The sequence below is a fragment of the Leucoraja erinacea genome, chromosome 5 (genome assembly GCF_028641065.1).
Source record: "Leucoraja erinacea ecotype New England chromosome 5, Leri_hhj_1, whole genome shotgun sequence".
Taxonomy (NCBI): Eukaryota; Metazoa; Chordata; class Chondrichthyes; order Rajiformes; family Rajidae; genus Leucoraja; species Leucoraja erinaceus.
The window spans coordinates 70,591,000-70,618,594 of NC_073381.1; the positions used below are offsets into that span (position 1 = coordinate 70,591,000).

General features: G+C 41.6%; 1 protein-coding gene across 1 annotated transcript in view; it reads right to left on the bottom strand.

Moving 5' to 3' along the window:
• Positions 1-19,391: 19,391 nt before the first annotated feature.
• faxcb (failed axon connections homolog, metaxin like GST domain containing b) overlaps positions 19,392-27,595 on the bottom strand; it is a 64,485-nt gene continuing 56,281 nt past the window's right edge. The window contains exon 6 of the mRNA XM_055635869.1: positions 19,392-27,143. Coding sequence (XP_055491844.1) covers positions 26,845-27,143 — 299 coding nt within the window. The 3' untranslated portion in view covers positions 19,392-26,844. The remainder of the gene's footprint in view (positions 27,144-27,595) is intronic.

Genomic DNA, 27,595 nt, shown 5'->3' on the forward strand with positions numbered 1-27,595 from the left:
ACAACGATCAGTTATTATCCAATTGTCTTTCAATGCTGCTATACCACTGCTACACCAAAGCCTTGTACTCTAAACAGTCACAACCCTTGATAAGTTTGATATCTTATTTAATTCCACCTTGTAGGAAGCACACACACACCACATCAACTTCATTCTCCTCATCAACCCTCTCTTTAACTTCACCAAAAAACTATATTTAGGTAGACAAAATTTACTGTTAATAAATTCATGCTGACGTTATCTAATTCATCCGTACTTGGCCAAGTGACGGCTAACTTTTTTTCTATGATGGTTATTTCCAGACCATCCCTCCATTGAGAATAAATGATTCTTATCAATACTTTTTTTCTGAATAAGGCCATTATATATAAAAAAATGTCCCATTCCTCAGGCACCCCTTCTGATCAAAATTCCCTTTGTTGGATCTAATGGCTAATATTTCCAAGATGTGTAATAATTTGTTTTGTTTTTTATCATTAAAATACAATACAATTAATAAATGTTAAGGCAGAGTAAAGATGGTGGAGAGAGGGGAGCTGATGGTAGCAGCTAGGTGGCTGTTTGTTGTATTGGCCATATTATAAAGAAACATGGCACTGTTGGCTTGAAACCGTGTCCAATATCTTTGTCATGGAAAACTGAATATGTAGTTACCTCATAATTGCCTCAAAAATTGAAAAACATAAGTAGAAAACGGTATTATACACCACTAGTAACCTGGCCATTCACATTTATACCTGCAGATAAGATAGCAAGAGATTGTGGCCCATTAATGCATTTCCAAGAACCTTTAAGTTCACAATACATTTCAAAGCACTCTGAAAAATAATGAACAATTATATAAAATGTAGTCTTGAACAGATCAACTAGAAGAAATCTATAAAGGTTGATTACTACATTCTAAGAAGCAGGAGCAAGGGTCAAGAATCAAAAGTACCCAATTATCAAAAAAGGACACAATGTTTCTGGAGTAACTCAGTGGGTCAGGCAACATCTCTGGAGAACATAGATAGGTGACATTTTGGGTTGGGACCTGAAACATTATCTATTAACCAGAGCAATTAGAAAAAGACTCAAAATATGTCACCAATTGATGACTGTTTAGCAACTGAAGCTGCATTGATAACAAGGTGAACACAGTTGATTACTCCATGCATAATTTAGTTGGTCAGTGAAAGTATATATTTTAAAACCATACAAAGACTTTTCATCTTCAGAAGTATAATCATATCATTTTTGTGCTATATCTCACAGAAATACTCCTTTAAATGTATTTAAGTAAATTAGCAACAAAAAAGTTACGAGTTATTTTCTCTGTATTACCTGATAACAGCCTGGCTCCATTCATAACCTCTTTGCATCTGAATGGCAACATAACAGATTCCATTATCCCACACCCTGAGATTTGAGCACATAATCTAGGCTGACACTCAAGTGCAATACTAAAGATGTGCTGCATTGTAATCAGTTCAATGAGACATCAAACTGAGACTCAATCTGCCCTCTTACGTGGATGTAATAGAGAGCATGACACTATTTGGGGAAGTGAAAAGGGTTCTTTCTAGTTACACCCCAACTGTATCTGGTCATTATCTTGTTGCTTCTTTGCACCAATTGTCCACTTGACTGAATAAATCACAGTAGACAAGATCATTCAAAACCAGTTCATTAACTGGGAAGCATTTTGGGACCTCTGGAGTTTTATGAAAAACACTAGATAATTGTAGCTACTGTCTTTATTCCTGAAATAAAACGTATTTTGACATTGCATATGTTTTTCACATGCAATTGCTGATGTAAACTTCAAAGTGAACAATACAGTGGCATTAAGAGAACCCTTGAATGTTATTATATTACCGCGAGTACCTCACTCCCAGCATCAGTCTCTTGAGACTGGCATCTCTTATCAGTTGATTAATGACATGTTTTTCCTGTAGTGAAAGCTATTGTAAACAAGTTGAGTGGCTTAATAGGTGATCCCTCAGAAATATCTTTTAATTACTAAATTCAATTTATGTTTACTGCTCGTCCTCCATCACATGTACTGACTGAGACACACAGCGCCAATATTCTGTCTAAAAATGTTGCTCTGTACAAGGGAAAGGAAACCTTCTCCGTCCTATTTTTCCCTGTTTAATGTGTTTGCTTGGAATTCCTTTGCCTAAAATGATAACAGATTAACTTATAAAATCATGATCATGTGAACAGTTTAGCAGTTGTTAGCAAATGCATTTTAGGGGACAATGCTCTGATCTTCAATAACTGAGGCACACGTGAGTGGTCTACATAGGAGAGGGTAAACACATTCAACTTGAGAGAGAATGAATATGCGAGTTATTGTATTGGGTGTACATGCACACAAATTCAAGTAGATTCAGAGCAAAACTATTACCTTGCTGATATTCAAAGCATAGCTGAAAAGTGATAAGAAGACAACGTTTCTCTCAGTGTGATTATCTAGATAGCATCCCGTGTCAATATCCAGCAAGCCCAAATCACCCATTGTTCACCAACAAAAGAAGGCACAAAGTGCTGGAGTAACTTAGCAGGTCAGGCATCATCTCTGGAAGATGTGGATAGGTGATGTTTTGGGTCGGGACACTTCTTCAGAACCCAGCAAGTTCTGAAGAAGGAACCAGACCCAAAATGTCATCTATCCATTTATTTCAAAGTTGCTATCTGACCCGCTGAGTTACTACAGTTCTTTGTGGGTTTTTTGGTAAACCAGCATTTGCAGTTTTTTCAGTCCACACTGTACACTGGCAGCATGCCTATCATATCAAGAATTAATGGACCCCAAACAAATGTATTTACTGCTGGTAATACATACATGCCTCTGTCATGATGATCTTTTGACCTGGTGCGTATAAAGGAGTAACACTGTATAATTCACAAAATATTCTGAAAAGACATATAGTTTTCCAGCTTTGTCAGTGTCTGTGATACTCAGACACTTCCACCATTGTGGAAAGGTATGTTTCAAACTAATGGTACACAAAAATGCTGGTGAAACTCAGCGGGTGCAGCAGCATCTATGGAGCGAAGAAAATAGGCAATGTTTTGGGCCGAAACCCTTCTTCAGACTTCTTCAAAATAATACTCCTTTAGTACAACAGGCGAACAATCAAATGTCATGTATTTCCATTAATGCTGTAAGTGAAAATATGTAGTTGAACAAAAATCTTCAGAACTGTCCCAAAATGTCATTCTTCACCATCTACTTATCTTCTTTTCTAATGAGTGGCTATACTAATTATAATCACTCTAATAAACCAGACAAGACAAAATTAATGTACTATTATTATTGTCCGAGAAGCTGAATTTTGTTTTTAAAAATGTCTAAAAGGATCTCCATCATTTATAATAGGTGCATTGGTGTTAATGCCATTTGACCATTAAAATTAGTTTGCTTTTGTCCCTCATGTTAAGTACACTATCAAATTGCAAACCATTTTTGTTTTCAACCGGGTTGAGATAAAACATGGGAGGCAAATCGAATGCTGAAGGGTCACATGAAATGCTTTAAAATAAATAACAGAAATAGATCAGCAATGAAACAATTATTATACAGCTAAAAGTGATAATCATGTTTTTTGCTCCACAATCGAAAGAAATTCAGAAAAATAGGGTTAACAAAAAAAATCCACCAGCATTTCTAATATGCTCCATGAAAGAGCAGCTCTTTGAAATTCACAAAGCCTCCATCAGCCTGTATTCAGTATCCATGCTTGATAGCCAAGGAATATGTTCCCAGATGCTCCTCTGTTTATTGTTGACTCCGTGTAATTTGTTTGCCCTAATTTGTCTCTGTGTATCGAGGGAGTTCCCTTTTTAATTTTGCCTTCACTGTTTACTACTCATTGTGGAGCAGCGGGCTGTTAAGCTGTGAGAACCACAAGCCAAGGAAGAAGGGAAAAAAAAAGGTGATGCAGATTGTTTTAAGCCTCTGTTGCCCCATGGGCTCAAAGGCCTTGCTTGAAGCCTGCACCTGCTCCTCCTCCTGAGACCCAGGGCTCCTGATCTTTACGCCATGCCCTTCAGCTGCCCGATTCCCATTATCCTAAATCAAACACCGTTTTCTACATTCACGCCTCCAGCACTTGGCATGAAATTAATAAGTCTCGCTGATACATTTCAGTGGAAGTGTGGCTTCTTTCACACAGCAGTGGTAGATTAAAAATCCTGGCATCAGTAACACTCACTGCATCCAGGCACACAGTATGACAAGGATGAGTGACATTTGAGTTTAGCACAATAATACTTTTAACTCTTAAATAGCATTGTATCTGGACAGTTTAAAACTACATCAACCAATCAATGTCAAAGTTAGCACTCATTTCCATGTGTCTCAAAGACATATTTTTGTAATTCTTCTATAGTTACTCTGTTTAAAAATATTATCCAGAATATTATTCTCTTTTCTAAGTCAACCCACAGAGCAACCTGATTCTTAAATTCATAACAACTCCACAAAGCCCGAAATTATAATAGGGCAGTAGGTTGTTCAAAGGTTTCTCCAATAAATCTAATATTAAAGATGGTTTTAACTTACTCCACCAAACAGAAATCTTGCAGAAATGGAGGTAGCTACAAATTAGTTAATTCCCTGCAAGATTCCTGCCCAGTGGTTATTTTAATATCACTTGAGCAGCAATAGTGCCAAGCCGAAGATGGTGAATATTCATATAGATATCTTAAGTCACAATCATATTTCCAACATCACAGCATGAGCAAATAGGACCGTGAACAACCTAACAAATGCATCGTGAATGCAGCCATCCTGTGAAAAGCAGTTGATTCTGTGTTTAAGTGTAGCGAGCAATTGGATGTATATTTGTGGCCCACTGCTCAACTGCAGAAGGTGGGGTTACACAGACACTTGCAGGTGCTTTGCAATGTGCCTTCTGTTGTTGCACAGTATACATAAACTTTGAGATATGCATATCAGACTTGAGGTAAGTACAGGTGTGTGAATGTTCGGAGAGAAATATAAATAAAAGATGAGCGATAGAATGTAGTGCAAGGAAGAGAGTGTGAAACTAGGGGTACAGTTGCTGGGTTTGAGTTCAGTTTAGTTTATTGTCACATGTACCGAGATGCAGTGAAAAGCTTTAGATGTATCATCAACTGATCATTTGTGAAAGGACGTTAAGTTGACTACACCCTGTCTTGGTGTTAACCCATCATGTCTCCCCAAGGAGGCAAGAAGTTTAATTGTATCTGTACATCACTGTTCTTCACAATATGCCTATCACAATAACTCAACTTGAACTTGGCATATGACAATAAACTCGACTTTGACCTAAATTCTGCTTTTAGAAGATTTCTTGGCCCTCTGCATGAAAGGTCCTCTCATTCCATCCAATTTTACGTTTCATAGTAGAATTGGGGAGCTCACGGTCACCCACAATGTAATCATTGTTTTCAACTAACTCTAAAGACCTTTGGGATACCTTTGAGTGCTAGTAGCAGCTGCAAAGTGCCTCTCCATTGAGAAGGTATCAGGTATCAGATTCAATGAGGATTGTTAGCAGCAAAAATATATATTTGCACCGTGTAGTGTGTGAGATAATGCTGCAGCTAGTCCAGTGGAATTTGATTAAAGATAAGTAGGAATCCTTTCGATGACTATTGACTAGTTTCAGATGTTACTTGTTGCTTACAAACCTGCACAGTGAATGAGCGCTCAGCTAATAAATAGTATTAGTCATACAGCACGAGACACAGGCCCTTCGGCCCAATGCACCTATGCTAACCAAGATTCCCCAACTAAGCTAGTTCCACATGCCCATAATTGGCACATATGCCTCTAAACCTTTCATATCCATGTACCTGTCCACATTTCATTTAAATGGTGGTATTATTGTACTTGCCTCAATTAATTCCTCAACTGCCAGCTTGTTCCATATTCTCAGCACCCTCTATGTTCCTATTGAATCTTTCCCCCTGTCTGCATTCTCCCTGTCTATCCCCCACCCATTGTAATCTATCCCCCCTCCTATAAGATCACCCATCAGCCTCCAGACCTCCAGGTAATAAATTCCTAGCCTGCCTAACTTCGCCCTATAGCTCAATGGTACTTCAATGTCACATGCACCTAAGTACAGTGAAATTATTTTCACAGTATGCAGTTCAAAGACAATCCTACCATACATAAGGCACAAGCATACACTAAGTGTAAAAGTGTGAGATAGTAGATCATATTGAGTCAGTACCAAAGAGTCACCACGCAAGCCCACGTGTCCCGGTAGCATCCTCATTAATCTTCTCTGTATTCTTTCCATTAATGGCATCTTTCCTCCAGCAGGATGATCAAAACTGTACACAATACTCCAAGTGTGACCTTCCTTCTGGCTGGTTAGTTTGGGTTTTTCTAAGCTCAGTCAAGCTGAGGCAAAAATTGTCGCATTTTAATCACAAATTATATTCACGTTAATTTTTAAGATGAGTTCCTGTGATCAATGCTGCAGTTTTTATTAACTCAACACTGGAAGTTTAACTCAAAATAGGGAAGACAAACCAGGGCACATGATCATCACTGATAGCAATAAATAACCATTTCATAGAAAAATAGAAACATAGAAAATAGGTGCAGGAGTAGGTCATTCGGCCCTTCAAGCCTGCACCGCCATTCAATATGATCATGACTGATCATCCAACTCAGTATCCTGTACCTGCGTTCTCTCCATACCCCCTGATACCTTTAGCCACAAGGGCCACATCTAACTCCCTCTTAAATATAGCCGATGAACTGGCCTCAACTACCTTCTGTGGCAGAGAATTCCAGAGATTCGTCACTCTCTGTGTGAAAAATGTTTTTCTCATCTTGGTCCTAAAAGATTTCCCCTTTATCCTTAAACTGTGACCCCTTGTTCTGGATCTCCAGAAGACATCTCTTTACTCCTATCTGAACCACCCCACCAGATTAAGGGTGGCACAATGGCACAGCGGTAGAGCTGCTGCCTGACAGCGCCAGAGATCCGGGTTCGAACCTGACTGGGTACGGGTGCTGTCTGTACGAAGTTTGTACATTCTCCCTGGAACTGCATGGGTTTCCCCGGGTGCTCCGGTTTCCTCCCACATTCCAAAGACGTACAGGTTGTAGGTTACTTGGCTTTGGTTAAATTATTAATTGTCCCTTACGTGTAGGATAGTGCTAGTGTACAAGGTGATTGCTAGATGGCGTGGGCCGAAGGGCCTATTTCTATTCTGTATCTCTAAAGTCTAACGTAAATTGACATTATGTGTTTGTGTATATTGCATCGTTGTGATAATTGAAATTGATTCTTCTGTGCACAGGCGCTTTAACAGGCAGAATTTTAAACCCATTCAATGTATATTATAGTTGGGCAGGATCATGCTTGATCTAGCTCGTAGTCAGACCCTCTGCCTATGCTATCCCTTCACCACACTTCCTCTTTGCAGCCCTGTGAATCCAATTGGAGGCTTCCGCCCTCTCATGAAGAGAAGGTCACGAGTGAGGTCTAGGGGTCAGACTAGAGAAATTGCACCTTCCTCCTCAGTTTATCTCGATGGCTTGGAGATACTAGAAGCATTTGGAAAGAGATCAAAAGGAGTTGCATTATATTAACAATTAAAATAAAATACATTTATTTTAAGAGACTTCAAGTGCTGTACGTTAATTTAAAAAAATTACAGCTCAGTAATATGTAAATAATCCGAATACTTAGTTCTATTTACATTTTCACTCGAGGTTGGTCACCCCATTCAAAAGAAAGAAAGAGGTTCACAATGTGTACACCATCCATGGAAAATTACATTTGGACCGCTCAGCTCAGGACATCTACTCCTGGACTCAGTCACCACCACCAACTAAAACTCAGTACATTCTGGCCTGCTCAATAAGTTAAGAAAATGTTGGCTGTACCCAATATAGTTGACAAATGGTATAGTTCTTGGAGTTAAGAGTCAAGAGTGTTTTATGGTCATATGTCCCAGATGGGACAATGAAATTCTTGCTTGCTGCAGCACAACACAATATGTGAATATGTAAACATAGTACATAACCGGACAAAGAGAGAAAAAAAAGAAAAAGTTCAATAAATAGCAAATATAGTGCAATAATAATATATTATTTTGCAGTTCAGAGCTTAGAGCTTATTCGTTGTTGTGTTTAATAGCCTGATGGCTGTAGGGAAGAAGCTGTTCCTGAACCTGGGCATTACAGTTTTCAGGCTCCTATACCTTCTTCCTGATGGCAATGGTGAGATGAATGTGTGACCAGGAAGGTGTGGGTCCTTGATGATTCTGGCTGCCTTTTTGAGGCAGCAACTACGATAGATCCCTTTGACGGTGGGGAGGTCAAAGCCCGTGATGGACTGGGCTGTGGTCACAACTTTTTGTAGTCTTTTTCGCACCTGCATGTTCAAGTTGCTGAAACAGGCCACGATGCAACCAGTCAAAATGCTCTCTACCATGCACCTGTAGAAGTTTAGGAGAATCCTCTTCGACATACCGAATCTCTGTAATCTTCTCAGGAAGCATAGTCGCTGATGTGCCTTCTTTATAATTGCATTGGTGTGCTGGGTCCAGGAAAGACCTTCAGAAATATGCACGCCCAGGAATTAGAACTTATTGACCCTCTCCACCATCGTCCCGTTGATATAAACAGGATTGTGGGTCCTCATCCTTCCCCTACCAAAGTCCACAATCAGTTCCTTGGTCTTACTGATGTTGAGAGCCAGGTTGTTGTGCTGGCACCATTTGGTCAGTCGGGCGATCTCACTTCTATACTCTAACTCATCCCCATCTGTGATTCGTCCAACCACAGTGGTGTCGTCGGCGAACTTGATGATGGAGTTTTCATTATGTCTGGCCATGCAGTCATGGGTATAGAGTGAGTAAAGCAGGGGGCTGAGCATGCAGGCTTGAGGTGCTCCTGTACTAACTGTTACTGAGGATGAAGTGGTTCATCCAATTCAAACAGACTGTGGTCTGTGGATGAGGAAGTTGAAGATCCAATTGCAGACGGATGCCGGGTTCTGTGAGCTTGGTAACCAGCTTGGAAGGGATGAACCAGCTTGGAATGGTCAAACAGCACAGAAAGTGGCTCTTCAGCCCACCATATCCATGCCAACCTCTTTGCCCATCAACACTGGTCCCATTTGCCCATTTTAGAGCTATATACTCCTATGACCTGCCTACTTAAGACTCTGTCTAAATCATCCTTAAAAGTAGTCAAGAAGGAACTGCAGAAGCTGGAAGATCGAAGGTACACAAAAAATTGCTGGAGAAACTCAGTGGGTGCAGCAGCATCTATGGAGCAAAGGAAATAGGCGACGTTTCGGGCCGAAACCCTTCTTCAGACTGATGGGGGGTGGGGGGGGGGGAGAAGGAAGGAAAAAGGGAGGAGGAGGAGCCAGAGGGCGGGGGGATGGGAGGAGACAGCTCGAGGGTTAAGGAAGGGGAGGAGACAGCAAGGGCTAGCAAAATTGGGAGAATTCAACGTTAATGCCATCAGGATGCAAACTGCCCAGGCGGAATATGAGGTGCTGTTCCTCCAATTTCCGGTGTTGCTCACTCTGGCAATGGAGGAGACCCAGGACAGAGAGGTCAGATTGGGAATGGGAGGGGGAGTTGAAGTGCTGAGCCACCGGGAGGTCAGGTTGGATATTGTAGACTGAGCGGAGGTGTTCGGCGAAACGATCGCCCAACCTACGCTTAGTCTCCCCGATGTAGATCAGCTGACATCTAGAGCAGCGGATGCAGTAGATGAGGTTGGAGGAGTAAATATTTAAATATTTAAAAAATACTTAAAAGTAGTATCTGATTCCACCATCTTAATGCAACAAAGGATTCCCGAAACTATTTTTTAAAGTAATTTAGGAATTATTTATCACGTGGTGGGATGATGTTGTGATTATTTTTTGTGAAAGGTACATTTTATGGTATATCAATGAAATTACAAGTTACAGCTTTAAAAATATCAAGAATTTTTTATCTTTTTTTCAAAAATCATGTGTTTTAAAATTGCTATATATTGTTTTATACAGATTTTGCATTTGTTAACAAACAAGTCAATTTGAGCAAAACCCTGAAGAAATGGAACTTCCTAAAATGAATACAATCTTGGTGCAGTTTGCACCCAGTTTGATGGTTACAGTCAAGTTGGACATTCCACTCCCATTTGTTTCAATGAGACGATGGTTTCAGTGACTAGGGTTTTAAATATAATTCCAGCATTAGGACAACTAACATCAGAGGCAAGCCAAAGTCCCCAAACCTCCTCTGGTCTAACTTAATCAAGTTTTGGATTTGGCATAACTGGAAACCTTGGCTTGGATTTATCACTCTTTACTTCCTCCAGTCCATTGGGGAAAAGCTTGCTTTGTTTTTTGGCTGATCCCCATCATTCATTTGTAAAGTACACTACCATGTTACACTGCACATTCAAACTCCAACCAGTCGCCTGCTTGCAGTCATCATTCTTTACCTACAATGGCAATATTTACAAGATTATCACATTAAAATCACAACACACTTGAACAGACAAGTCACTGCCGCATTTTATCTTCCAATGCTTTCCAGATTTAAATTGATTATTTTATTCATTTCAAATCTCGACCAGAAACAATGCCCATTTCTTCTCTCCATAGATGCTGCCTCACCCGCTGAGTTACTCCAGCATTTTGTGTCTACCTTCAAATTACTTCCATCTTTAGAAACTAGCAACTGCAGCTCCTGGTTTACAAGAAGGACACAAAGTGCTGGAGTAACTCAACGGGTCAAAAAAGGGTCCTGACCCAAATTGTCACCTATCCATGTTGGCCAAGGATGTTGCCTGACCCGCTGAGTTACTCCAGCACTTTGCGTCCTATTTCCATCTTTATTTCAGTATGATTTCTGTATTTATTGTTCATGGGAGAGTGCTGGAGTGGTTGATGTGAAAATTGTTCTGCACTCTGACCCACAGCTATCACTATTGCAGTAGGTGAATGGTTTCCCTCTGAAAGGTCCTCCAAGACCATAAAACATTGATCTCGATTTTCCCGTTAGTTTAGTTTATAGATAAAGCATGGAAATCAGCCCTTTGGTCTACTGAGTCCACGTCAACTATTGCACAGCGCAGTTCCCAACTCCTTCTTTGCCCTCACCCTCTTTCCACCCCCTCCCAATTTTATTGTTCCCACTCACTCATATGGACTCCCCTCATCTGCTTATGCTCCCATCCCCTTGACATGCCGCACTGGGAGTATAATCAGGCGACCCTCGAAATACAGAGACTTTGTCATTTGATAAGTAATAACAGGATCCCTATGTTTATGCAGCATGAAAACAACGGCAGAAACCAAATTGGCAAACATGTGAAAACTCATAATTAAAGATAGAATTTATGTTTTGTGGATTATGCATTTGATACTGTTTGTTATCTTGTGCGTAATGTTTTACGGTTCATAATCGTTAGTTCATAGTATGTTAATTATTGACAGTGTTGAGCCTTTGGAAATAGGTCATTTCATTTTGTAGCAGGGGAAACTGTAATCTTATTGTATTGCATTTATTTTTATAAGATTCAGAATAATAATATACAATATTTAGTTTAGTTTATTGTCACATTTTCCGAGGTACAGTGAAAAACATCTGATGTGTACCAGTCAGCGGAAAGACTGCAGCCTAATTATTACCCATGGCCCAGAGTGAGTGGAGTAATCAAAGCCAAAACTTAAGGACCTGTCCCACTTGGGAGTCATTTGCGTGTCATTTACGCGACATCATTTACGCGTCACGACGCACGATGCGCACGTGACGCGCGCATGGCGTGCATTACACATGCGTGATGCGCAAATGACGCCCAAGTGGGACAGGCCCTTTAGGGTTACAACTGGAAGCAGCTCGTCAGCACAGAAAACGAAACATTTTTCACTAAGTGATTACAATCGAGCTATCCATGGTGTAAAATACAGGATAAAGGGAATAACGTTTGTGCAAGCTAAAGTCCAGTAAAGCCCAATTAATGGTATTCTGAGGGTCTCCAATGAGCTCAAGACCACTCGCTAGTTGTTGACAGGATAGTTCAGTTGCCTGATAACAGCTGAAAAGAAACTGTCCCTGAATTTGGATGTGTGCGTTTTCACATTTCTGTACCTCTTGCTTGTTGTGAGGCGGGAGAAGAGGGAGTGACGGGGTGAGACCCATCCTTGATTATGTGGTGACTTTGCTGATGCAGCATGAAATGTTAATGGTGTCGATGGAAGGGAGGTTGCTTTGTGTGATGGTCCGGGATGCATCTACAATTCTCTGCAATTTCTTGCGGTCTTGGATGTAGCTGTTCCTAAAGGCTGATCTAACTTCTGCAAAACTATATTATTGCTATTATTATTATTATGTAACTACTAATTGCTTTGTTATTATAATTGTGTGGGATTTGGGTTAGTCAGTCTCAACTTTTGGTTCCTTCATTACTTTTGGTTCCTAATGAAAATTGTTGAATTTTGAACTTATTTTGTGTAGTGCAGGAAGTCCCCTGGTGGCCACATGGAGACTGCACGTTGAGTTACCTGCTACTCTGATTGTCTGCGATTAAAGAAAAGTAAAGAAGTCAAACCGATTATTACCCACACCCCAGAGTGACTGGAGTAATCAAAGCCAAAACTAAGGATTGCAACTGGAAGCAGCTCATCAGCACAGAAAACTAACCATTTTTCACAGTGTATTTGCAGGCCAACCCTAGAAAATCACAAACCTTCAGCCATACCAGCCACCAAACATGGATTTCATCAACTTCACCAACAATTTTCATCCTATGCTCAAATTTACTTGGACCATCTCCGACACCTCCCTCCCCTTTCTTGATCTGACAGTCTCCATCACATGAAATAGACCATTGATGGAAGTCTATTACAAACCCACAGACTACCACAACTATCTCGACTACACTTCTTCCCACCCTGCTTCCTGCAAAGACTCTATCCCCTACTCCCAATTCCTCCGTCTATGCCTCATCTGCACCCAAGATAAGGTGATCCATACCAGGACATCCAAGATGTCCTCATTCTTTGGGGAACGGAGGTTCCCCTCTCCCATCATAAATGAGGCTCTCACACATGTCTCCTTGGTACCCCGCAGGTCCGCCCTTGCTCCCCCTCCCTCTAGTCGCAACAGACAGAGTCGCTCTAGTCCTTACCTTCCACCCCATCAGCCGTCGCATACAACACATAATCCTCCAAAATTTCCGCCACCTCCAATGGGATCCCACCATTAGCTACATTTTCCCATCTCCACCGTTTCCGCTTTCCGCAGAGACCGTTCCCTCCGCAACTCCCTGGTTAACTCATCCCTTCCCACCTAAACCATTCCCTCCCCGGTACCTTACCCTGCATCCGCAGAAGATGCATCATCTGTCGTTATACCTCCTCCCTCTACTCTGTCCAGGAACTCTGACAGTCCTTTCAGGATAGATAGAGGTTCACTTGCACCTCCTCCAACCTCATCTACTGGATCCGTTATTCAAGATGTGGACTCTCATATATCGGCGAGACTTAATGCAAACTGGGCGATTGTTTTGCGGAACACCTTCGCTCAGCCCGTGTGAACCAACCTGATCTCCCGGACACTTTAATTCTCCTTCCCATTCCTGTCAGACCTTTCTGTCCGCGGCCTCCTCCATTGTCAGTGAGCTAAATGCAAATTGGAGGAACAGCATCTCATATTCCGCTTGGTTAGCTTACAGCTTCAGTGGTATGAATTTTGATTTCTCTCACTTCAGGTAGCCCTGGCATTCCCTCTCTCTCTATCCCTCCCCCACCCAATTCGCACGTGTCTCATTTTCAGCCTATAAACAGCTACAAACAGCCTGTTTCCATTATCATCATTACTTTTTTGCATATCTTTCATTCATTGTTCTTTATCTCTCCACATCTCCATCTATATCTCTTGTTTCCCTTGTCCCTAACCAGTCTGAAGAAGGGTCTCCTTCTCTCCAGAGATGCTTCCTGTCCCACTGAGTTACTCCAACTTTTTGTGTCTATCTTCGGTTTAAACACGCATCTGCATGGCCTTCAGAAGGGGGGGTGCGTTGGGTGCGACCGCACCCCCTTTTTTTCCCCTCTAAGAAAAAAATCACAAAAAAGATTCAGCCGGGCAATAGTGGCTGAATCTGAACCCAATGTCTGTAACCCCAACACCAGACGCTGCAGTGGCAGAGCCCACCGTCGGGGCCCGCCATCTCCCCCCACACCACCCCCGCTGACCCCGCTGGGCCCACGCCACCCCCGCTGGACCCACGCCACACCCACTGACCTCCGCTAGGCCCACGCTACCCCCGCTGGGCCCACACCACCCTCGCTGACCCCCGCTGGGCCCACGCCCCCCGCTGGGCCCACGCCACCCCTGCTGGGCCCACGCCACCTTCTTCCCCCCGCCCGTTGGGCCCGTGTCACCTTCATCTTTGCCCCCGCCCCCCCGCAAGAAAGAGGGGGGGAGGGGAGGGGGGGAGAGGGAGAGAGAGGGGGGAAGGGAGGGGAGAGAGAGATGGGGAGGGGAGAGGGAAAGGGGGATTATCTATAGTGAGATTGCAAAATTAAGGTAGGTTTTATATTTTCTCCTCCATATGAATAATATTAAACAATATCAAATAATATCAAACAATTGGAACTGTTTTCTTTTTCTTGAAAACAATACTGAAAAATATGAATTCCATAGTTTGTGACATAAATACACATTTTTATGGGATCATTATATACAGATGTAACATTTCAATTTCGATATCGGGGGGAGGGAGGACGGGGGGTTTTGGGGGCAAATATGCTTCAAGCCGAAAGCCTAATCGTTAAAGAGTTAAAAGGTAGCCTAATCTATATAGAGCGGAGAAGAGGAATCAGAGCTGCCAAGGAAAGGTACTCTGTGAAGTTGAGGAGCAAGTTGGACTGATTCAGGATAGGATCTCTGTACTCTTTTCAGTTTGACATCTTTCCTATAACATGGTGCCCAGAACTGAACACAATATTCTAAATGCAGTCTCACCAACGTCTTGTACAACTGCAACATGACCTCCCAACTTCTATACTCAATACTCTGACTGATGAGGGCCAAAGTGCCAAAATACTTTTTGACCACCTGATATACCTGCGACACGACCTTCAAGGAACCATGCAACCATCAACCATTCCTCTGCCCACCTGGGTAATTGATCCAGATCCTGCTGCAATCTTTCACAACCATCTTCACTATCTGCAAAACCACTCACTTCTGTATCATCAGCAAACTTGCTAATCGTTCCCTGTTCTGTGACGTTTCACAAAGTGCTGGAGTAACTCAGCGGGCCAGGCTGAGTATAGAAGTTGGGAGGTCATGTTGCAGTTGCATAAGAAGTTGGTGAGGCCACATTCAGAGTATTGTGTTCAGTTCTGGGCACCATGTTGTAGGAAATATGTCATCAAACTGGAAGGGTACTGTGAAGATTTATGAGGATGTTGCCAGGACTAGAAAGCCAGAGCTATAGGGAGAGGTTGAGTAGGCTGGGACAATTTCATGGAGCACAGGAGGATGAGGGATGATCTAATAGAGGTGTATAAAATCATGATTTGAATAGATATGGGTGAGTCTTTTGCCCAGAGTAAGTGAATCGGGGAGCAGAGGACATAAGTTTAAGGTGAAGGGCAAAAGATTTAATAGGAATCTGTGGGGTATGTTTTTCACACAAAGGATGGTAGGTGTATGGAACAAGCTGCCAGAGGATGTAGTTGAGGCAGGGACTATCGCAACGTTTAAGAAACAGTTAGACAGGTACATGGATAGGACAGGTTCGGAGGGATATGGATCAAACGTGGGCAGGTGGGACTAGTGCAGATGGGGCATGCTGGGCCGAAGGGCCTGTTTCCACACTGTATCACTCTATGACTCTATCTTTCCCTCTCAAACCCATTATCCTGCCTTCTCCCCATTACCTCTGACACCCGTATCAATCAAGAATCTATCAATCTCATTCTGAAAAATGTCCATTGACTTGACCTCCACAGCTGTCTGTGGCAATGAATTCCACAGTACACCACCCTCTGACTTAAGAAATTCCTGCTCATCTCCTTCCTAAAGGAATGTCTTTTAATTCTGAGGCTGTGGCCACTGGTCCTAGACTCTCCCACTAGTGGAAACATCCTCTCCAAATCCACTCCATCCAGGTTTTTACCAGGCTGGGACAGACGGCAACAGCTTCACACTGTGTCCCAAAGCTTGTGTCCTGTCCTGCATCGCCCAAGGCAGCAGAGATGTTATAGGAGAGGGCAAGCACCGTAACAAAGTTGCTCACAATGGTTTGGGTAACATTCAGGAATGTCTATGCATGTCACATCATGAATATTACTGAAGAACGGTCTTGACCCGAAATATAATCTATACCATTTCTCCAGAGATGCTGCCTGACCCACTGAGTTACTCCAGCACTCTGTGAAACGTCACCTATCCATGTTCTCCACAGATGCTGCCTGACTCGCTGATTTACTCCAGCACTCTGTGAAACGTCGCCTATTCATATTCTCTGCAGATGCTGCCTGACCCACTGAGTTACTCCAGCATTTTGTGACTATTTTCCCTTCACCCATCAGCCCAAGCCCACTCTCCCCCTCCTTTCCTATGTTCCTTTCCACCCATAAACCTCTCTCTGCCTTTACATTTCATTCCTCTTTCAAATCTGCTCTACTTATCTACATGCATTTTTCTTCTTCACTTTTTAGTCATAGAATGATGCAGTGTGGAAACAGACCCTTCAGCCCAACTTGCCCACACCGACCAACATGTCCCATCTACACTAGTCCCACTCACACGCGTCTGGCCCATATCGATTTAAATCTGTCCTATCCAAGTACGTGTCCAAATGTCTCTTAAACAGTAGGATAGTCCCAGCCTTAACTACCTCCTCTGGCAGCTCGTTACATACACCCAGCACCCTTTGTGTGAAAAAGCTACCTCTCAGGTTCCTGTTAATTTCTGAAATATTGGTCATAAATTTGGTACAGAAATGCTCCAAAATAAGGCTCAGAATGCATCAGAGAGCATCTAAAAACCCTGGCATCGAGGGACTTCACGCTTCGCGCACGTGATGTGCGCAGCAAGCACATTATTTCTTATTAAGTTTTTTGTAATCCTGTCATGCCACCCCCCTTTTTGAAAAGCTTCGTACGGGCCTGATCTGCAGTTCCTCCTTACAGCAAAATGTAAACCACAGAATGCTCAATTCATTCATAATATATCACCAGCCAGCCTTTCCTTTCGTGGTTTGTATCCTCAGCATCTGGTAGCATGCATTGTATTGGACTGAATACTAATCCATGCATTCCTGCACTAAATGATTTTGCATTCCTGCACTAAATGATTGTCCCTTCTCTTATCGTACCGTTTAATATTTTGCCGGTGCTTGAATTGTTGTCAGTGATCCACAACATAATAAGTACAATAAGGCACCAACATGTAATTTTACAGTGTTCTTCTAGAATTGGTTTCTTCTACGAAGTCACCTTTGCCTAAACAAGGTAATAGCAGAGCATGTAAACTTTAGAACAGCTTTGTGGGTCTATCCGGTTGATATTAATTAAGAATTTGTGGATCTTGTAGAACCATTCTGGGAAAGATGTAACTGTAACTCTATATTTTTATGAAACATTAACTTAGTTTGTCTTTCCATTGATGCTTCCTGAGCTGCTGAATTTTTCCAGCACATTCTGTATTTGTTAGAAGGGTCTCGACCCGAAACGTCGCCTGGTCTTTTTCTCCAGAGATGCTGCCTAACCCGCTGAGTTACTCCAGCATTTTGTGTCCATATTCTATGTAAACCACCATCTGCAGTTCCTTCTTACACATAAAACGCAGGTAATCTGGTATCCGATTGTTCTGAAACCTCAATGGCTTGGCATCCGGTTCAATCATTAGGTACACTTAGACTCTGGTATCTGCCAGCCCACTACATTAAAACTGTTCATTTGGGGACACACTCAGATCTTCAGTGATGCCAGACTAGAAGATTTTTCAGCCAATCACTTGATAATTCTAGTAGTACTTCAACACAGCTTTAATTCTCCTTTGAAAAATAAGTGGATTAAAACTGTGTTGATGTACTACTAGAATTATCATATGATTGTCCGGAAAATCTTTCGGCCTGGCAGTGAGTGTGCCTGGTTAACAGAGTTACAGTAGAATCATACATTTTCAGTGATCTCGGTAGGCAGTGCTGGAAACAAGGATCTAGTAAGTTTCAAGGGTGCTTGTGAAATGGTACCTATTGAGTGAAAAGGAGTGTTGGAACCAAGGTCCCAGCTAGTGCAAGGATGTGGGGGATGGGGTTGGGTGGGAATACCAGGGCCCGCAGTGTTTCAAAGGGAGCATGGTTAACTGAGCTTCAATTGAGTGGACAGGAGTACGGGATCAACAGGGCATTGGCGATTGAAAGGCAGTGTAAGTGCTTCTAGAAGTAATGGTGAAAACTCTGCAAACTTTTCCACTGCAGCTGGATTTCAGGATTTACTGAAATGTAAGTGGGCTTGGTCTCCTCAAGATTGAAGAGAGACACTGGAGGAGACACTGGAGGAGACTGGTGTGATCAACTTGATAAAGACAACTGAGATAAAGGCTACAGCCAACTGAGATGAGGGACACCAATGGATTATGTTTCTAAGTTTTTGTCAAACATGAAGATATTAAAAAGAGGTTGCGGGTGAGGAACTGTGGACATATAGTCTTTACAGATGATTTAGAAGGAAGCCACCTGACTTCTTGGCTGCAATGAATTGCAAATGAACAGGTTAACTCATATGTGAGGTAGTAATTTGCTACAAAAAATATTTTTTACAAAGCAAATCTTCAAGAAACAATAATGGAGGCATAAGTGACTGCAGCTGCTGGAATCTGGTGCAAAAGAATGGACAGTTACTGAAGGAACTCAGCAGGTCAGGCAGCATCTGTGCAGGGAGATGGACACCGACAAGTTGATTGAACATTTCACTCCTCAGGTGCTGCCTCACCCATTGAGTTCCTTCAGCAGTTCTCCTTTTTCAAACAATAGTGGTTGGTGCCTGCCAAACAAAATCTATAATGATTAGCATTCAAAAGATCAACATGCAATTATAATTGCTGAAGGCACTAATGTTTGTTTACTTCAAAATGCAGCAGGAATCAATGGCACAGATTTTGTCATTTTCCCCACTGCTTCTGCAAAATTTGCAATTTGACGAGTTCTTGCAGCATCCTTTAAAGCTTACGTGCTTTTGCAGTCAAAATAATAGCAAATAATTTCGAAATAATGTGAAATAATATCTCATCATTTTGAGATTGTTAGTTTACAGCTAAACAACCACCTGAAACTTCAAAATAACTATTACAATTGTAGAGTCTTTCAATGCAATCTCACTCACTTTCCTTATTTCCCTTTTTATACCTGATTTTGTGTTGAATTCAAATACAGGTACTCCACATTTCCTTAGTTAAGAAAACACATGGTAACGTCATGTCATTGGAGCAGAACTGGCCATTCGATCCATCGAGTCTAATCAGCTTGAATTCACATACTTCCCATTACCTTGGTTAAAGAAACAAATGGTAGCTTGTAATAAGTCATGGGAGCAGAATTAGGCCATTCGGCAGATCTAGTCCTGCTAGATCATGCTAAACAGGCATCAGCTCTCTGATGGTACACAAAAATGCTGGAGAAACTCAGCGGATGCAGCAGCATCTATGGAGCAAAGGAAATAGGTGACGTTTCGGGCCAAAACCTTTCTTCGCTCTCAGCTCTCTGATGCCTGTTTTGTTTCTCAGCACCATTATCAACTTACTATGCAAAAGTCGAAACATGTTTGTAAATGTAATTCTGGGCAACAGCAGAGTCCATCAAATGCCCAACTACAGCAAAATCTTGGACACTTTTGTGATATGTTATGGTGTTTAATTTACCAAATAATTTGAAGCTTCACATGATTTGTACAGTAAATGCCACCATTTTTTTTTAATAACCTTGCATCGGGATGTTAAAGGGTATTCCAGAACAAGGGGTCACAGTTTAAGGATAAGGGGGAAATCTTTTAGGACCGAGATGAGAAAAACATTTTTCACACAGATGAATCTCTGAAATTCTCTGCCACAGAAGGTAGTTGAGGCCAGTTCATTGGCTATATTTAAGAGGGAGTTAGATGTGGCCCTTGTGGCTAAAGGTATCCGGGGGTATGGAGAGAAGGCAGGTACAGGATACCGAGTTGGATGATCATATGCCGTGATCATATTGAATGGCGGTGCAGGCTCGAAGGGCCTACTCCTGCACCTATTTTCTATGTTTCTATTATTGTAGAATTCAAAGAGCTCATATATAGCGAACCACTGTAAAAACACTTCCCTGTGTTTTGTGGGGAATTATACACACACCAGTTATTAGTACTTGATCCATGAATAACAATGTCATGTTTAATTGGGCGCTACAGCGGCGCAGTTGGCAGAGCAGCTGTGTAGGAGCCATGAAGCTTAGGTCAGTATTATTATCATGCCTGCTATTTTTAGTTTTTAGCTATCTGCCTGTACTTTTGTAGGTGGGATTTGATACGTTGTAGGGGTGTGTTCTTTTGTTAGAGGAGTCTCACGCAGACTCGCAAATTAAAAGTTTTAGTTTTGAGTCGGAGTGTGAGGGGAAATAGTTTTCTACCATGATCACGACACACACGTTACGAGATGACATACCTTTATAAGAAGAAGCTTTTATGTGATTTATACGACGTGAATGGAGTAGCGAAAAGAACGGAAAGTTATGAGTTATTTCTTTGTTTTGTATTATTTCAATAAACGACTAATTAATCAAGAAACAACATCTGGAAGATTCATTTATGTGTACGTGAGTGCGTTAGGCTATACCTTCAAATCATCTCCCATAATTAATGGCTAATGAAATTGGATTTTGAGAATTTTGTAAAAATTGCCATTATAAGCTGCCTCAGCACCAGAGACCTGGGTTCGATCCCGACCTTGGATGCTATCGGTATGAAGTTTGCGCATTCTCCCTATGAACGTATGGGTTTCCTCCAGGTGATTTGGTTTCCTCCAACACCCAAAGACGTGCAATTTCATAGGTTAATTGTGAGAAAAAAAATCCCCCCCCACTAAGGTGAAGAGAGTGGATGAAAAAGTAGAGTAACATAGATAGTGTAAATGGGTGATCAATCATTGGCAGGGACTCGATGTGCTGAAGGGCCTGTTTCCATGGCATATATCTGAACTAAAATGAAAACAATCTCCTGTTACTAAACTAATCTCCTGGAGAAAACTCTGTCAATAATAATGGGTATGGAATCAAGCAATCGACAAACGGTATCCAATTTCTCACCCTTTCCAGCATCAACACATATTTAGAGAGTACGGTTGCAATATTAACACACAAACATTTAATGTAGTTAACATTTTTTCTGTCTTTATAATAAATAGTTGACGGTTGCAATAAAAATAGAGATCGAGAGAAATGGCAAACATTCATCCAACAATAAGAATATGAAATGCTGGAAATGGTCAGCACTTTTGGAAAGAGGAACAAAGCTGACATACAAGGTTGAAGGAATAGCGATCAATTCAACAGAAGTGAGTGAGATGAGTGGAAAAATCACAATGGTGAGTCATAGTAACAGTTTGCAATGAATGGATCCGAATAGGTAATAAGCTATCAGAGTGAGGCCAGACGCAAATTGGAGGAACAACATCTCATATTTCGCTTGAGTAGCTTGCAACTTAGCGGGATGACTTTTGATTTGGCAAACTTCAAGTAACCCTTGCTTTCCTCTCTCTCCGTCCCTCCCCCACCCTAGTTCTCTGACCAGTTTCACTGTCCTCCTGATTGATTTTAGTTTTTTTTCCTCGTTGTCACCTTCCCGTCTGCCAACAATGAACCATTCTACATTTCCTAGATCATTGCTTCGATCTATCATTTTCACACCTTACCCGTCCATATCTGTAGTTTCCCCCACCCCTGACTCCAGTTGAAGAAGGGTCTTGGCCCAAAACGTTACCCATTTCTTCTTTCCGGAGATGCTGCCTGTCCCGCTGAGTTACTCCAGCATTTTGTGTCTATCTTAGGTAATAAGCCAGATGGATTGGTGATTCTGGAGACAGGTGAAAGGGCTCATTCGGGTGAGGATTTGTGGCCAATGAAATGGGCACAAAGGCTGAACCAGTGCATGGATAATTCCAAATTGTCAGATTCACAATTCATTTACATGGGGATGTAGGGGGATGAAGCCGAGTCTGCTGAAGACTACGATCAGACAATGGCAGATCATATATATAGGGAAAAGCGAAAACACAGCAGGTGATAGAACTCGAGACAGGGATAGGCTCAGAGGGAAGTGCAAGCAGTGAAATACCTTTATGGGTATTAGAATTCATAAAATGTTGAAGTCTGCAATCTTTGACATCAAAAAGGAAGGGGAAAAAAGTCATTTGATGCAGCATTGAATGTGATGGAGAATAACTTGGAATTGGGCTCTATCATGGCTTTGAGATAGATAGGTGCAGTTGCAGAGAAAGGTCATGGGCCATCATGTACTGATTCACAGCATGGATCTAAGAATGCAATGTGAACACAGATTCAAGAAACATTTCAGCCCGAAACGTTGCCTATTTCCTTCGCTCCATAGATGCTGCCGCACCCGCTGAGTTTCTCCAGCAATTTTGGCTATCTTCGATTCTCCAGCATCTGCAGTTCCTTGTAAGGGCTTGGACATGCTAGAGGCAGGAAACATGTTCCTGATTTTGGGGGAGTCCAGAACCAGGGGCCACAGTTTAAGAATAAGGAGTAAGCCATTTAGAACGGAGATGAGGAAACACTTTTTCTCACAGAGAGTGGTGAGTCTGTGGAATTCTCTGCCTCAGAGGGTGGTGGAGGCAGGTTCTCTGGATGCTTTCAAGAGAGAGCCAGATAGGGCTCTTAAAGATAGCGGAGTCAGGGGATATGGGGAGAAGGCAGGAACGGGGTACTGATTGGGGATGATCAGCCATGATCACATTGAATGGCGGTGCTGGCTCGAAGGGCCGAATAGCCTACTCCTGCACATATTGGCTATAAACACTGGCATGAAAACAGGCATGCCAATTGGTCTAAATTGTGCAGGATGGAATTCAAGCTGGAAACATTTGCTAAGGAAAGTGATGCAACTGTGGATCACTTATATGATCACTTATATTTTGTCCCATTCTGAGATTCAAAACAGTTTATAAATTATAGTGTCCGTATCTAGGGCCGGGTTGCAACATTGATATGATCTTAAGGTAAATATTAAGAATTATTACAAGAGCAGAAAGCATGTGGCACGGCTGATCACCATGATCATATTAAATGGCGGGGATAGGCTTGAAGGGCCTCATGCCAGGCTTCTGCCCCCCGCATCCTGTGCCCAGCCAGGCATCACCCATTCATTGTAGGTTATCCATTCATGTATCACGTGGCTCCTTGTGGAAACGACATACACTCATTCTGCAATGCACTTGTCGGCATTCTAACAAAGATTGTGAACTAATTCCAATAGCCTGAGGTTCTCAAGCCACTATGTTTGTGAGTGGCACGGTGGCACGGTGGCACAGCAGTAGAGTTGATGCCTGACTGCACCAGAAGATCCAGGTTCAATCCTGACTACGGAAGCTGTCTGTACGGAGTTTGCATGTTCTCCCCATGACCGTGCGGGTTTTCTCTGAGATCTTCAGTTTCCTCCCACATTCCAAAGACGTACAGGTTTGTTGGTTAATTGTCTTGGTAAAGATGTAGATTGTCCCTAATGTGTGTAGGATAGTGTTAATGTGCAGGGGTCGCTGGTCGGTGTGGATTCGGTGGGCCGAGGACCCTGTTTCTGTGCTGTATCTCTAAACTAAACTAATCTGGATACCTATTGGGAAGAAATTTGGATTGAAGATTTAAGAGGCAAATTTCTTGGGTGGTACAAGTGTTGTCAGAGCACCATAGCAACACCCATAGTTCAAGCACGCACAAGCTGACGTGAATGATGCATTAGACCACATGTTGACGAGGGTAATTACATTAATGCAGCCTTCCAGAAGTGCACAGAGCAGACATTTATAAAAAGTTGCTGATTTATTTTCCTCCAACCATCATTATCTCACAGTTTTTCAACAGGAGGTACCCTTCCCCACCAAGCCCTTTGCCAACTTCTTTAAATCGATCATGTTCCATTTACAGATCAAGGAATTGATGTATTTTAGCCAAGGATTCTGCAAAGGTGTGATGCACATCGAGGGAGTGGTGTGCTAGTAGTGCAATAATGTTTCCCGACGCTTCTGTGCAAATAATTGTTTGGATTTGTGGATGCACGAGTAACCAGCCCCCATGAAGCACAACCTGACTTAAAGAAACAGCAGAGGACACAAAAAGGAGAACAAGCGCTGAAAGAGGAAGAGGAAGAATACAGAGACAAGAACATTCAGTAGGAGTACATACCTATATAGCTCTGGCAGCAGATACCAAGGCAGTTACACCTTAATCTTTCCATGCTGGAATTGGAAATAATTGCTTTATTTTACATTTTACCATTCTTTGTCATGCACAAAAATGACTGAAATCCTCCAATGAAAGGAAGCTGACTATATTTCATTTAGAAAAACACAAAGTGCTGGAGTATTTCAGCAAGTCAGGCAGTATTCCAGGAAAACATGGTAAATGATGTTTTGGGTCAGGACCCTTTTTCAGACTAAATCGTCACCTATCCATGTGCTCCAGAAATGCTCCCTGGTCCGCTGATTTATTCTAGCACTGTCTTCTTTTTTTTGTAAATGAGCATTTGCAGTTCCTTCATAAGACCATGAAATCATAAGTGATAGGAGCAGAATTGGGCCATTCAGCCCATCAAGTCTACGCTGCCATTTAATCGGCTGATCTATCACTCCCTCCGAAACCCATTCTCCTGCCTTCTTCCCAAACCCTCTGACACCTGTACTAATGAAGAAACCATCTATCTCTGCCTTAAATATATTCATTGACTTGGCCTCCACAGCCTTCTGTGGCAATTCACCACCCACAGACTAAAGAAATTCCTCCTCATCTCTTTCCTAAAAGAACGTACTCTAATTCTGAGGCTATGACCTATGGTCCTAAACTTTCCCATTAGTGGAAACATCCTCTCCACATCCACTCTATCCAAGCCTTTCACTATTCACTAATGCCAGTCATGATGTATTTATTTTATGACAGCACTCCACGCCAGTTAAAGGTATGCAACCAACAGATGCCAATCTGATTGAAGACAAGTATCTGCTACCACGCTCATAACACACGCACACACATTCACAGTGTGTGTACAATCAAAACCGTGCTGCCACACCAATGTGGTAGATAGTAGCTCAGGACTGCTCCCTACCAACAACTAGAGAACAGTCCTGAGCTACTATCTATCTCATTGGAGACCCTCAGACTATCTCTTTAATCAGACTTTACTGGACTTTATCTTGCACTAAACATTATTGACGTTATTCCCTTTTTTCATGTATCTGTTCACTGTGAATGGCTCGATTGTAATCCATATTGTCTTTCCACTGACTGACTAGCACGTAACAAAAGTGTGTCACTGTGCCTTGGTGCACGTGACAATAATCTAAACTCAAACTGATGTCAAAAAGCAGTATTGAAACAATGTTCTCACTGTAAAGTTAACATTCTGCATCCAAGACCTTTCGTGTTGGAACTGAAATGGTAAATATTTCCCTTTCCACAGATTCTACTTGACTTGCTGTGTGTTCATGGCATTTTTGAATTTATTTCAGATTTCCAGCATCTGCAGCAGTATTAATAAATGTTATTTTATGAATGAATGAATGAATGAATGAATGAATGAATGATTGAATGAATGAATGAATGAATGATTGAATGAATGAATGAATGCCATTCATTCTCCTCATTCTAATTTTTGAGAACTTTCCAACTGGAGCTTCCGTTTTCCCTTTTTGTTCAACTCAATTTAATTTGAGTAATTCCTCAACTAAAAAAAAAATAATGGGGGCAATTGCTACAGTGCATGAATCTGCCAACTATTGGACTAATTATCTTCAAAACCTCCCCTTGCCAAGTCACACTTGGTAGAAACAAAATATAACAAGGAGATTCAAACCAACTATTAATATAAGCTTACAACCGCACTGTTTACCATCAGTTTCACACACTGGCACATTGTGTAAAAGCAACACGATCTAAATATATAAAGTTCCAAGAAAGTAATCCCACATAATATTGTTTCATCAATTCACAAGTAATCCTAGTTTATAAGTACATATATCATTTAAGTACACTTCTGCTATCCATGCACCCTAATGAAAACTGCCTCTGAATTGGCATTTGTATATCTGTGATTAAATACTTTACTTTCACCTTTAACGTAACACATAAACTTGTCTATGTGACCTTCCATAACTTAGTCTTTCACAACCATATACTGAAGGCCTTATTTATACTGTGATGGACTATGAAAAGTTTTATCACAGTGGACTATGATGCACTGGAAAGTTTTATCATATACCTAGATGTATGTCGTTTTGGAAATGCCTAAAATTAATGTAAGAGAAGCATTTTTGTGCAGATTTGTAAAGAACTGCAGTATCAAAATCTGATGTATTAGGTACATGGGACATCCCACTACCCAGTAACAATTATGATTGAATGTACCATTCTAGTAGCATATACATCAGTTAAGTACTATACATATAGAGGAGAAGACTTTACTGGTGTAAAGGAGTTTCTCGATTATTGTAACTGGCAATGATTTCACATTGGTCTGAATGACAATACTTGTACTGGGTGATTCCTAGTGACCTCCAGAGTACATCAGTTTTACCACTTAAAGTGCAGAATACACAATGACGTTTCTTTAGCACGTTTCATTTGACCAGCTCGTTATCTGTGTACTCGTCCATTTCCACGTCTGAATCAAAGAGTGAATGGCCTGTATAATCAGTGTCTGGAGTTTGTGAATAGGAAACACTGTTCTCCGTTAACTCCTCGTCAAATGTTTCTGTGCGAGAGTACAAACTGAAATCTTGGAGTGGCGTGGGAGTCAAACTATCTTCACTTGTTTCGTCTTCATTATTGTATGAAGCATCATCGCTCTCTTCCATCCATTCAGGCCAGAACTTCCTCTTAATTCTCTCACAATACATCGCAAGATTAACTAGCTCATCTGAAAGAAAAGGATTAAAAAGATGGGCCATTGGAAGTAGACTCTGAATATATTTCCAGTAACTGGTTTGCAAAAATAATGTGATTATTCACTATTGTATGTAGAACATTTGATGTAGTTTATTATGTTTGACGAACATCACAAAATCATAGGGTTACTACCACAAAGAAGGTGGTTATTCCTCACCACCCTCCCAGTTATGTTCATTTCTGTCTTTCTTGTCCATATTTTCCTTTAGTTCCCTGTCAGAAACCCTGATTGTCACAATTTCCACTATCCTTGCAAGTAATGAGTTTGCAATCGCAACTACTCTCTGCCTCAAAAACATTCTTCCTAGTGTCAAGATTTATGGACAGAAAGCAGGAGAATGGGGTTGAGAGGGAAAGATGGATCACCCAAGATTGAATGGCGGAGTAGACTCGATGGGCTGAACGGCTAATTCTGCTCATAAG